The sequence below is a fragment of the Callorhinus ursinus genome, unplaced genomic scaffold, assembly GCF_003265705.2.
Source record: "Callorhinus ursinus isolate GAN/ISIS: 27379988/994484 unplaced genomic scaffold, GSC_fseal_2.0 scaffold48, whole genome shotgun sequence".
Taxonomy (NCBI): domain Eukaryota; kingdom Metazoa; phylum Chordata; class Mammalia; order Carnivora; family Otariidae; genus Callorhinus; species Callorhinus ursinus.
Window position 1 is genome coordinate 6488121 of NW_027397110.1, and position 12831 is coordinate 6500951.

General features: G+C 44.6%; 1 protein-coding gene across 2 annotated transcripts in view; it reads left to right on the forward strand.

Moving 5' to 3' along the window:
- Nucleotides 1-12831, forward strand: part of TCF20 (transcription factor 20) — a 103672-nt gene that overhangs the window by 80828 nt on the left and 10013 nt on the right. For both annotated transcript variants that reach the window (XM_025881495.2, XM_073882672.1), the window contains one exon: nucleotides 7207-7300. In XM_025881495.2, coding sequence (XP_025737280.1) covers nucleotides 7207-7300 — 94 coding nt within the window. The remainder of the gene's footprint in view (nucleotides 1-7206; nucleotides 7301-12831) is intronic.

Genomic DNA, 12831 nt, shown 5'->3' on the forward strand with positions numbered 1-12831 from the left:
GAAAGTGAGTGCACAAGCAGGGGGAGGGGCAGAGGGAGACAGAGAAGCAGACTGTCCCATGAGCAGGGAGCCTGAGGCAGGGCTCAATCCCAGGACCCTAGGATCATTGACTTGAGCCAAAAGCAGAAGCTTAATGAACTGAGCCACCCAGGCGCCCTTAATCCTTTTTATTTCTGTAGAATCAATAGTAATGCCCCTTTTCACTTCTGATTCTAGTAATTTGAGTCTTCTTTCTTTTTTTTTCTTCTTTCCATCCATCTGAAAGTTTGTTGATTTTGTTGAACTTTGCAAAGAACCAACTTTTGGGTTCACTGATTTTTTTTCTCTACTGTTTGCCTATTCTCGGTTTCACTTATCTCCACTTGAATCCTTTTTATTTCCTTCCTTCCGCTAGCTTTGGGTTTAGTTTGTTCTTTCTGTAGTTCCTTAAGTTGTAAAGTTAGGTTGTTGCTTTGAGATCCTTCTTATTTTTTTTTTTAAGATTTTATTTATTTATTCATGAGAGAGGGAGAGAGAGAGAGAGAGAGAAGCAGAGGGAGAAGCAGGCTCCCAAGGAGCAGGGAGCCCAATGCGGGACTCGATCCCAGGACCCTGGGATCATGACCTGAGCCGAAGGCAGACGCTTAACCATCTGAGCCACCCAGGAGATCTTTCTTATTTTTTAATGTAAGCGTTTATAGCTATAAATTTCCCCCTTAGCACAACTTTTATTGCATCCCCAAAATTTTGGTATGTTGTGGTTTTCTTTTCATCCATCTCTAAATATTTTTTATTTCCCTTGTGATTTCTTCTTTGATCCATTTTTTGTTTCAAAGTATATTGTTTAGGGATGCCTACATGGCACAGTTCGGTTAAGCATGAGACTCTTGGTTTCAGCTCAGGTCATGATCTCAGGGTCATGAGATTGAGCCCCATATCAGACTCCATGCTCAGCACAGAGTGTGCTTGAATCTCTCTCTCCCTTTCCCCCTGCGTGCACATGCATGCATGTGCAGGCGCCCTCTCACTCTAAAATGAATAAATAAATCTTAAAAAAAAAAATGATGTTGTTTAGATGCACCTGGGTGGCTCAGTCGATTTCTTGGTGGGGAGTCTCCTTGGGATTCTCTCTCTCCCTCTGTCCCTCTCCCCTACTCGCTCACACTTTCTCTCAAATAAACCTTTTTTTTTTTTTAAGTATGTTGTTTAATTTCCACAGTTTTGTGAATTTTCTACTTTTCCTTTGGTTACTCATTTCTAACTTTATCTCATTGTTGTCAGAGAAGATACTTTGTATGATATCTTCTTAAATCTATTGAGACTTAATTTGTGGCCTAACATGTAGTCTGTCCTGGAAGATGTCCATGTACACTTGAAAGAATATGTACTCTGTTGTTGGGTGGTATGTTCTGTATATGTCTGTTAGACGGGTTGCTTTATAGTGTAAAATCCTCTATTTCCTTCCTTCTGGTTTGTTTTTTTTTTAATCCATAAAGTCTATTTTGTCTGGTATTAGGATAGCCACTCCTCTCTTCTAGTTACTGTTTGCATGGAATATCTCTTTCTGTCCTTTCACTTTGTCTATTTGTGTCTAGTGTAAATCTCTTGTACGTAACATAGCTGAATCATAAGTTTGTATCCATTCTGCCAGTCTCTGTTTTTTTGATTGGAGAGTTTAATCCATTTACATTTAAAGTATTTATGATAATGGGCACCTTCTGTCATTTCGCTATTTTGTTTTTAGATGTCTTTTAGTTTTCTATCCCTCATTTCCTGCATTACTGTCTTTTTCTGTGTTCAGTTAACTTTTTATAGGGAAAAGTTTAAATTCCTTTCTCGTTTCTTTTTCTATATATTTAATAGCAATTTTCTTTATGGTCACCATGGGGCTGTAACATCTTAACATTATAACACCTTAATTGGAATTTATACCAACTTAATTTCAATAACATACAAAAACTCTGCTCCTTTGCAGCTCCAACCTTTCAGGTGTTGATGTCACAAAATTTTACATCTTCATACATTGTGTACCCCAAAACATAAACTAAAAACGTTTTAAATGTAGTGTTCTCTTAAATTATGTAGAAAACAAGATTTGTAGTCACAAACCAAAGTTATAGTAATACTAGCTTTTACACTAATAATTGTTTTTTTTTACTGTATTAGTCTCAAATCATATAGAAAACAAAAAATGCATTTATGAGCCATTGCTACAATAGCACTTGCTTTTCTAATTGCCCATGTGTTTACCTTTATTAAGATTTTTATTTCTCTATACAGCTTCACCTGCAGACTCACTTGAGCATATCTTGCAGAGGAACTCTAGTGGTCATGAACTCCCTGAGCTTTTGTTTGTTTGGCAATGTCTTAATTTCTCCTTCATTCTTAAAGCACAGCTTTGTAGGGTATAGGATTCTTGGTTGATAGTTTTTTCTTTTAGCCCTTTGAATATGTCAACCCACCGTTTGCTGTCCCCAAAGTTCCTGATGAGAAACCTGCAAATAATCTTTTTTTTTTTTTTAAGATTTTATTTATTTGTTAGAGAGAGCACAAGCAGGGGGAGCAGCAGACAGAGGGACAAGCAGGCTCCCCACTGAGCAGGGAGCCCGATGTGGGACTCGATCCCAGGACCCTGGGATCATGACCTGAGCCGAAGGCAGATGCTTAACCGACTGAGCCACCCAGGCACCCCAAACCTGCACATAATCTTATAGAGAGGATTGCTTGTGACAGTTCACTTCTCCCAACATTCTCTCTTTGGCTTTTGAAAGTTTGGGTATAATGTGTCTCACTGCAAATCTCTGAATTCATCTTTCTTGGAGTTCACTGAGCTTCTTGGATGTTTATAGTCTTGTCTTTCATCAAAGTTAGGAAGTTTTCAGCCATTCCAAAATTGTCTCTGCCCCTTCTTCTCTATTCTCCTTCTGGGACTCCCCCAATGCATATGTTGGTCTACTTAATGGTTTCATTTAGGCTCTGTTCACTTTTCTTTGGCTTTTTTTTTCCCCCCTGTTCCTCAGACTCAGTAATTTCCATTGTCCTATCTTCATTGATTTTTTTCTCCAGCCTGATCCAGTCTTTGAATCCCTTTAATGAATTTTTAAATTTCAGTTATTTAAGAATTTCTTTTGGTATCTTTTTAGGTTTTCTTTTCTTCTTTAATGGTATTTTTATTTGTTCACACATTGTGTTCTTGACTATCTCCATCTCTCTTTAATTCTTTGAGCATTTTTAAGACAGTTCTTTTAAAGTTTTTGTCTAGTGTACCTGCCCTTAGGTCTTTTTCAGGGAAGGTTTCTGCTGATTTCTTTATTTCCTTTGAATAGGCCATGCTTTCCTGTCTCTGCATATGCTTTGTGAGTCTTTGTTAAACACTGGAAATTTGAATTTAATAATGTGATAACTCTCAGGGCGCCTGGGCTGCTCAGTTAAGTGTCTGACTCTTGGTTTTGGCTCAGGTCATGAGCTCAGGCTCCTGGCTCTGTCAGGCTCATGTGAAGTCTGTTTGAGATTCTCTCCCTCCCCCTGCTCGTGCGTGCATGCTCTCTTTCTCTCTCTCTCTCTCTCATGTAAATGAATGAATGAATGAATGAATAAATAATATGATAACTCTGAAAATCAGATTCTCCCCCTTCCCCAAGCATTGCTTTTTGGGGGGTTGTTAATTGTTTTGGGTTTGGTGTTGTGTTGTTGTGTTGTTGTGTTTTTTGTTTTTGTTTTCGTTTTTACTCTTGTATGCTGTCTCTGTGCCTAGGATCAGCTTGAGGTGTCAACTTAAAAGTCTTCTCAGGTCTTTTCTGAGTCTTTCCCTGGGAACACATGGGTCACTTTCTTATTGTACCCATATATGTAGTTGTTTTTTTAACATCCTACTCTTTAATGTCTAGCTCTCAAAAGAGAAAAAAGCAAAAAATGATGGGGAGAGGGTGCCAACCTTTTAAATTCCCCGGAAGTCATTTCAAAGCTTGAGGGGGAGGGGCTTGCAGCAGTGGGGGCAGGTACAACAACAGTGGCTACCCACTGGGTTTGCACCTCTGTAATCAGAAGCAATAATCAGCAATCAGAACAGAGATCCCTCCCGATACCTGGAGGACAGGGTTCTCTTTGCCTGCCCTGGCCCCCACAGGCCGTGTGCAGGCTGCTCCAGGAGTGCGTGCACAGCTGCCTGTCACTTGGCTGGGAGTGGGAGATGGGTAGCTGCTCCTCTGCTCCTGGAACTGATATTGACCAAAATTAGCTGCCATTTACCACCCAAGTCTTCCCCTGGAAGTTGCACGCCTACAACAGGTTCCAGAGTTCCAGAATAGTTGTATCAGACAGATTCTGCCAATGCAGTTGTCCAGGAGGGAGACAGATTCCTGGTGCTGCCTACTCCCCCATCTTCCCAGAATCCCAAAATTTCCATTTCTAATGAGTTCCAAGGTGTTGCTGGTGTTGCTGCTCCAAGGATTACACTGTGAGAACCACTGAACTAAATTCTTTAATGTCCTTTCTCTAAGACCTAAGTATACCATACAGGGTCTTTCTCCTCTGGATGCAGTGTAGTAAATTAATTGTGCTTTTTAACGGAAAGAAGCAAGCATCATTTTATTGTGATGTAATTTCTTGGTGAGGGGTGAGTTTGCTTTCTTTATGCAAAAGATGGGACCTTTGGCCTGTGCACTGGTTCAGGACAGGGAGCATTAAGAAGCCCTGCAGGGGACAAAGACGTGTTGAGGTAGGAAGGAAATGGACCTTGTTCAGATCTGAGCTTGGTTGTTTCTCTTTCCTGGCTGTGAACTTAGGTGATGACAAGGCCCTGCTCTGCAGGTTGCTTTTCATAGGTGGTCTGTGTCACATTTACTGAGCGCTTTTGATCCAGACACTGTCTTAAGCCTGGATTCACACGTTTAACCCTCACAATATCTCTGTGAGGTAGATAGTACTGTTAGTTAGGTTCATGTTTGCAGGTTAAGGAAACAAAGGTTAGGAATTGGCCAAGAACACATAGAGGACACGGTGGGAGCATTTACTAGGGAGTTATTTAGGTTCCAGAGCCTACACACTTGACCTTACACTGCAGTGCCTCAAATATTAGGTCCCTTTGTGTATCAGTTATGACTGTGAGTTACAAAATTAAAAAGTCCTCTCCTTAACAGTCTGGAGATGGAGTGGTCCTGGACCTGGTTAATATAGTCCTCAGCAGTGTCACAGAGGGTCCAGGTTCCCTCTGTCCTGTCACTCTGCTGTCCTCAACAGCTTGGCCTTTGTCTTCAGAGCTCAGGGTGATAAGAGGGTTGCAACAGATCTCACCATCCCACCCTCACCAGCTGAGTGAGCAAGCCTGTTCCTGCCTCTTTTCCTTTAGAAGAGGGGTGAAACTTCCCAGAAGTTCCTTAACCTGTGGACTTTCCTGCCGGGAATGCTTGCTACACCCCTTCGTGAATGGCCACCACTGATTGAGATTCCCTCCCCCCCCCCCCCCCGGCGGGGGGGGGGGGTCGGCGGGGGGGAGTCTTGGAGCACAAGCCCTGCGGGGGGCCTCCTGGGCTCCTTTGTAAGAAAGGCCTCCAGCAGAAACTGGAGGGTAGGCTACTGACAGACCAGCCACAGGCAGTTCCCTCCAGTTAGCAGGGAGACCTTGGTTCTGAGCTGGCTCTGTGGCACTGACAAAGGTAGGTACAGCCTAGGGCTCCTCAGAATGCTGCCATCGGTCCTTGGTTTATTCCAGGCCGTGTAATCTTTCGTTTCTTGGCAAGGTAAACGTTTGCTGAGCCTGAGCGCCCAGAAGGATGTTGGTCTTCTGAGAGGAAGGCAGAGCTCTCGAAGGACCTGGCTTACAGCCCCATTCCTGCCCCCATTGTCTTTGGCGGCTGCGGGGGGTGGTCAGTTCAGATCAGCTCTGACCTGCAGCAAGTACTTCCCCTTGTGGCACCTGAGGCACCTCACCTGTGGAGTGGGAAGGTGACAGGGCTGAATGAGTAGGTGTATGTCTGTGGCAGACACCTGTTGCACGGTGAAGCCCCGAGGCAGTGCTGTGGCTGGCACTGGTGTGGTTTTAGCCTCGGCACTAGGGAAACTTGATCAGTCCAGCTCCCTGTCATCCTGTGCCCCCTGCCTCTGTATGTTGGGGTGTCCTTCCATTCCATGGCACCATCCAGGTGCGCTTCACTCCCACTGGCATTCCTGACTGCAGATCTGTAACCACACTGACTCCTGAGAGGCTGCCACCTGGGGTCTGCCTTTGCAGGAGAAAAGGGGGAGAAGGGCACCCTTCAGTCACTTTGTCCCCAGGAGAGTGCTACCCTGTCCCACGTTGGGAGGCATTCTCCACAAGTGTAACTGCTGAGGGAGCACTTTCATGTTATTTTTCCTAGAATCAGGAACAAGTAAGCGTCTGTATCATTCAGGTAGCCTCATCTGGGTGTGCCTTGGCCACCAGAAGAATCAGCATCTTTCCTCAGTAGGGCCAGTTTGGTTGAATTTTACAAATAATGATTATTGTTGCTAGGTCACATTTCATATGCCGACAGGATTGAGTGATCACAGGGATGATAGAGATGTGCCCCACTTTAAGAAAACCTGCCTGTATAAGGAGGAGCATCTCAATTACAGAATAATGTCTCACTTAGCCAGAAATTTGTGGCAGGTTTCCTAGTGCATTTAAAATAGGATTTGTGTATAAAAATACCATTTGCACACAGGAACCCATCTTTTTTGAAAAGAGAATTATACTTGTATTGGGCATTTGGGATAAGTAGAATAAAAATAAAATCTTACAAATACAAGAACTAGAAACCAAATTCCACTTTTAATTCTAAAAGGTTTATATATAACTCTACTATCTTACCCTCTCCTCCTACCCCAGGCTTCCACAGCAGAAATAAACAGGCAAGATCTGGCATTTTAAGATGCGGGAGGAATGAGGAAAGGACAGGCAAGCTCCTGTTGTCCACGGGCGGGTGGACAACAGGAGCGCCAGGGACAAGTCTGGGTGCCCCACCCCACCCCAATGCCTTGTTCTATTTGATCTATTTGTGGACATTTATGAGGCCTGGCCTAACATGTCACTGCTGGATCCTTTCCACGGTGCGGTCAGTGAGTGGCAGTTAGCAACCGACCGGCCCAGCCTCCCACCACCGACCTGTAACCACAGAGACGAGCTGAGGTATGACAGATGGGGCTTAGGGAAGGCCTGGATGAGGGGTGAATCTGGGATGCTGACATGCTCGACTTATTTCTTTTCAGAAATGTTCCCACTGCCAGGAGGCAGGTGCCACCTTGGGCTGTTACAACAAAGGCTGCTCCTTCCGATACCACTACCCGTGTGCCATTGACGCAGGTAAGGTGGGACCACGGCCCTTGTCCAGAGCATCTGAAGGCTTTGACGGACACTTCGATTCTCTGCCTTCCTTTCCTTTCTTTGTCGTTCTTTTTGTCTCTTCTGACCCTGTTCTGTTTGTAAATTCTAAAAGAATGCAGAAAGGACAATAAAAAGGAGTGCAACAGAGTCATAATAACAGTTTTATTCATATAATTCACACGTGATTCACTATTTAAGTGTACAGTTCATTGGTTTTTAGTATACTCACAGAGTTGTGCAACCATCGTCACAGTCAATTTTAGGACATTTTCATCACCTTGTAAACTCCTACCCCTTAGTGGTCACTCCCTTCCACCCACCCTAGCCCCTGGCAACTACTGATCTACTTTCTATCTTGATGGATTTGCCTATTCTGGACATTTTATATAAGTGGAATCATACAATATGTGCTCTTTATGACTGATGTCTGTCGCTTAGCGTAGTGTTTTTCAGGTTTATCCATGTTGTAGCATGTATCAGTACTTCATTTTTATTGCCAAACCATATCTTTAGGATATGCCATATTTTATTTGTCGTTCATCAGTTGATGAACATTTAGATTGTTTTCCACTTTTTGATTATTATGAATAATGCAGTGAACACTCACAAGTCTTTATGTAGATTTAATATTTTCACTTCTGTTGGATTTAAACCTAGGAGTGGAATTACTGGATTGTATGGTAACTCTACATTTAGCCTTCGGAAGGATGGTCAGACTTCTCCAAAGTGGCTAAATCCTTTACACCCTTCCAGCAATATATGAGGGCTTCAGTTTCTCCATATCCTCGCTGACCCTTGTTGTTATCTGCCTGTTGTATTCTAGTCATCCCAGTGGGTAGGAAGCGGCATCTCATTGTGATTTTGAGCATTTCCCTGATGGCTAATGATGTCTAACATCTTCATGAAGTTCAGTTTGTCCATTTTTTCTTTTGTTGGTTTTGTTTTTTGTGGCTTGTTTCTTTTTCTTCTAAGAAACTGTTGCCTAATCCAGAATCACAAAGATTTATGCCCATGTTTTCTCGTAAGAATTTAGCTCTTACACACAGGTCTTTGATCCAGTTTGAGTTAATTTTTGTATATTATATTGTATATTGAAGTAGGAGTCCAGTTCACTCTTTTTGTGTGTGGATTCCAGTTGTCTTAGCGCCATTTGTAGAAAAGACTATGTTTTCCTCGTTGAATGACCTTGGTACCTTTGTCGAAAACCAGTTGACCATAGCTATATGGGCTTATTTCTGGACTTTCTCCAGTCCCACACTGTCTTGATTAACTTTCTAGTAGATTCTGAAATTGGGAAGTATGAGTCTTCTGATTATTCCTTTTTTCAAGAATGTTTTGGCTATTCTCGGTCCTTGGCTACTTGATATGAATTTTAAGATGAGCTGGTCTATTTGTATTTAAAAAAAAAAAAACAAAACAGCCATTAAAACTCTAATGATTGCACTGAATCTGCAGGTGCAGTTGGGGAATTTTGCCATCTTAACGATAGTGTCTTCTAGCCCGTGGCCAGGCAATGTCTCTGCATTTGTCTCGTTCTTCAGTTTCTATCAGTGGTGTTTTGTAGTTTTCAGAGTATACATTTTTTTGTTGTTGTTGTTTTAAAGATTTTATTTATTTATTTGACAGAGAGAGATGCAGCGAGAGAGGGATCATAAGCAGGGGGAGTGGGAGAGGGAGAAGCAGGCTTCCCGGAGAGCAGGGAGCCCGATGTGTGGGGCTCGATCCCAGGACCCTGGGATCATGCCCTGAGCTGAAGGCAGACGCTTAACGACTGAGTCACCCAGGCGCCCCTAGAGTATAAATTTTGCACTTGTTTGTTAAATTTATTCCTAGGTATTTTATTATTTTTAGTGTGACTGTAAATGCAGTTGTTTTCCTAATTTAATTTTCAGATTATTTGTTGTGAACATATAGAAACACAATTGATTTTGTATATTGATCTTGTATCCTGCAACTTTGCTCAGCTCATCGATTAGCTCTAATGGTTTTTTTTAATGGATTTCTATGTACAAGATATGTCATCTGCAGATGGGTGGTTTTACTTCTTCCTTTCCAGTCAGATGCCTTTTATTTCTTTTTCTTGCCTAATTGCCCTGGCTAGAACTTCTAGCAGAATGTTGGGTAACAGTGGCGAGAGCTGACATCCTTGCCTTGTTTCTGACCTATTAAGTGTGATGGTAGCTGTAGGGTTTTCATAGATGTTCTTGACGCAGCTGAGGAAGTTCCCTTGTATTTCTATTCCTAGTTTGTTGAGTGTTTTTATCACTCAACAAGGGATTTTGCATTTTACCATTTTTTCCGTGTCTGTTAAGATGATCAGAGTAGTGTTTTGTAGTGTCCTAAGTGTTGAAAGAAGGGGGAACTTTCGTCCATGAAGTTCCATCCAGTGAGTGATGCAGAAGCCTTAAATTTTGACTCTGAGCTTTAGCCTGGGGAGGTCCTCTCTCTTCATCTGGACCCTTGTCCTTTCAGTGGACGTTTCACCAGTTACTTTTTTTTTTTTAAAGATTTATTTATTTATTTATTTATTTGAGAGAGAGAGAATGAGAGATAGAGAGCACGAGAGGGAAGAGGGTCAGAGGGAGAAGCAGAGTCCCTGCTGAGCAGGGAGCCCGATGCGGGACTCTCTCCCGGGACTCCAGGATCATGACCTGAGCCGAAGGCAGTCGCTTAACCAACTGAGCCACCCAGGCGCCCCTCACCAGTTAACTTTTTGAGCATATGTCTAAGACCTTTCCCTCGCCAGCCCTCATAGTACTTGCATTCAGGTTGGAGGGGGAGAAAAATGGGAAGATCAGCGAGGGTGCAGCAAGTGGCAGGGTGCTGGGTATCTCTGCTTGAGAGAGAGGAGGGGAGGGCATGGTTGACCAGGTGGAAGCAGGTACAGGGACATGAAGCAGAGTGGGATCTGACAGGTGTGGGGAGGAGTCCAAGTTCATCTGGACTACCCTCCCTTCCCCAGTTGTTTGAGCTCCATGCCCCCTACCTTGCAGGTCCTTCTTGTTCCTCTTTTCCCTCCCGCAGGTTTCTATAGGAGGCACAGCTGAAGAACCAGAAAGATGCAGAAAGATAATGTTTATCATGCCACAGTTAGATTCTCATAAAAGTGTGTGCTTGCACTTGCTGAAGGGTGGCCGGTGGCCAGGGCACTGTTTGACCAGAGGGAGTAAGAAGAGAGCCTTGAAATGTCAGTTTGGGGGAGTTTGGATTTTAGTCTGTCCCTTTCCATTCTCTTTCTTCCCTTACATGTTTCTGTGTTGGGTCTGAGCTGTAGTTCACCCCGAGTCGTGGTCTGGCACATTCCATAGTACAGCCTCTTAGTGCTCGCTCGCTCTCTCTCTCTCTCTCTCTCTCGCCAGCCGTTGCCGTTTCTCATTTTCATGATATTGCCCCTAAATTCTTTTTTCTAGTTTAAGCTTCATGATTTTTAAATGAAGATGTTTAAGTATTAAGTTTGTGGCAGTTACTTGTAATTTTATGCGGGGAATACTGCAAGACTTGGTTCTCCCAGTCGGTGGCCTGGTAAGAGGTGGTCTCCTGCACTGAGGCTTTGCTCAGAAACATCTGGTGAGCGGCAGGCAGGTGACCTCATCTCATGCACACCCCCTGCGCCCCCCTGCCCTCCCCCGGCATAAGTGTACCCCCTGTCTGCATGCTGCAGCACCAGCCAAGTTAGGGACCAGGCTCCTGGCAGTTTCTTGAGGGATTAAGCAGGGCTGCTCAGGAGGACTCTCTGACATGATGGGAATGTTCTAGATCTGCACTCTCCAGCACAGTAGCCACAAGCCTTGTGTACCACTGAATGCTGAAAATGTGGCTAGTTGGGAATGAGGGACTGAATTTTTATTTGACTTCATTGTATTTAAACTTAAATTTATGTGTCCATGCGTGGCTAGCAGCTGGAAAGCACCGGCCTTGGTCAAGCTCAGGCAGTAGGGTTGGGATTCTTTGGGAAATGCACAGGGCTCGTCCTCCTCTCCAGGGGAAGCTTGCTCAGTCATCCGCCCTGCAGCGAAGCAGGGGTTGCTTTACCAGCTGAGGGTTAGTAAGTAAATGATTTTGGTCACTCTGTTTGAGCCTGTCTTGTGTAGCCTGCCCAGATAAGTTGGTAACGTGTATTCAGCAGAAGTTGGTGGCTACATATCCAGTGAGAGGGAGGCTGCCTGGGTCGGGGTGGCCCAGGTGGGGCCTTGGCCCCCCCTGGCTTTGCTGCCCCAGCTGCCACATGCTCTGCTGCTCCATATAGAGATCTAGGACCAAAGAAGTGGCATCACAAGGTGACTGTGTCTATCTTTTTGGTGACCTGAGTCACAGTGACCCAGCAGCCTATACTGCTCTGTGGGGATGGATGCTTATGTTTATCCCACAGTGTCTGCTCGGGAATTCTGTTCTGTATGTGATGGATCTTTGTGTCCAGGAAAGGCGTTCACTGATTGACTTCCTTAAAAAATAAATAAATAAGTCCCTGAGTTTGAGAATTCCTCATCTCTGCATGGAGTAAAGAACAGATTAACACTTTCATCTTCACTTTCCTGTTAACCACCCAAACCTCACAGAGCTGTTCATGTCTTAGGGAGAACTTTGATTGCTGGGGACATCTCCATGGAAACAGAATCTCTTTTTGCTGAGGGTCTGTGGCTGCTGCAGCTTCCCCCCACCTGTTGTTGGTCCAGCACTTGTGACGTCATGGTTAGCGGTCCTGTGCTGCTTGTTAGGTCACAGGTGCAGGCTGAGGCACCAGGGAAATGCAGTGACAAGAACATGAGCACTGGTTTAAAAAAAGTAATGTATTAATGCAATGAGCTGCAACAATTAAGACCAAAGGAAAAAAAGAGCTGCAGTAGCACATTAGTAACTACTGTGCATAAAGAATCCAGCCTGGAGGGGGTTTCCTCTTACCCCGGACCCCGCAGGAGGAGGCCCAGCTGGGACCCGCTGTCCGCAGCCACCCCTGCAGCAGCGTTTAGAAGCTGCTCTCACCACAGACTCTGATCTTGACGCAGTGGGTTCAGGCCCCCGGTGGTTATGAAAGGACTGGTGTCTGGCCCTTCCCCGGAGAGACCCTTCTCTGCACCCCGGAACCAGTGCCAGGGCTTGCCCCGCCCTGACAGTCCCGTCCTTGGGCCCAGGAGCCCCTCAGCAAGGCGGGTGAGGCTGGCAGCTCCCTGGGTCCCAGGCTGATTGGGCCAATCTAAGTACCACCTGTAGCTCTGAGGGAGATTGCGGCCAAGCTGGAGACAGCGTCTGGGGGCTGCCAGATCCAAACGACAGCAGCCCTCCCCTCTCCTTCTCCCCCTCCTCGAGTTTAGAGTCTTCGGGCCGGGTAGATGTGGCCGCACGTGGATGCAAGTAGCTCTAAGTAGCTTGTTATGAGGAGCTCAGTGAAGTCCACTCTGCATTTAAACTAAATGTAGAGAGAAATGAAAGCGGATCCTCTTCTGGGGCATTGTGTTTGTATCTGGAAGACATCTTGTTGACTGGACAACCTTGTGAGTCTTTTCCAGTGTGTG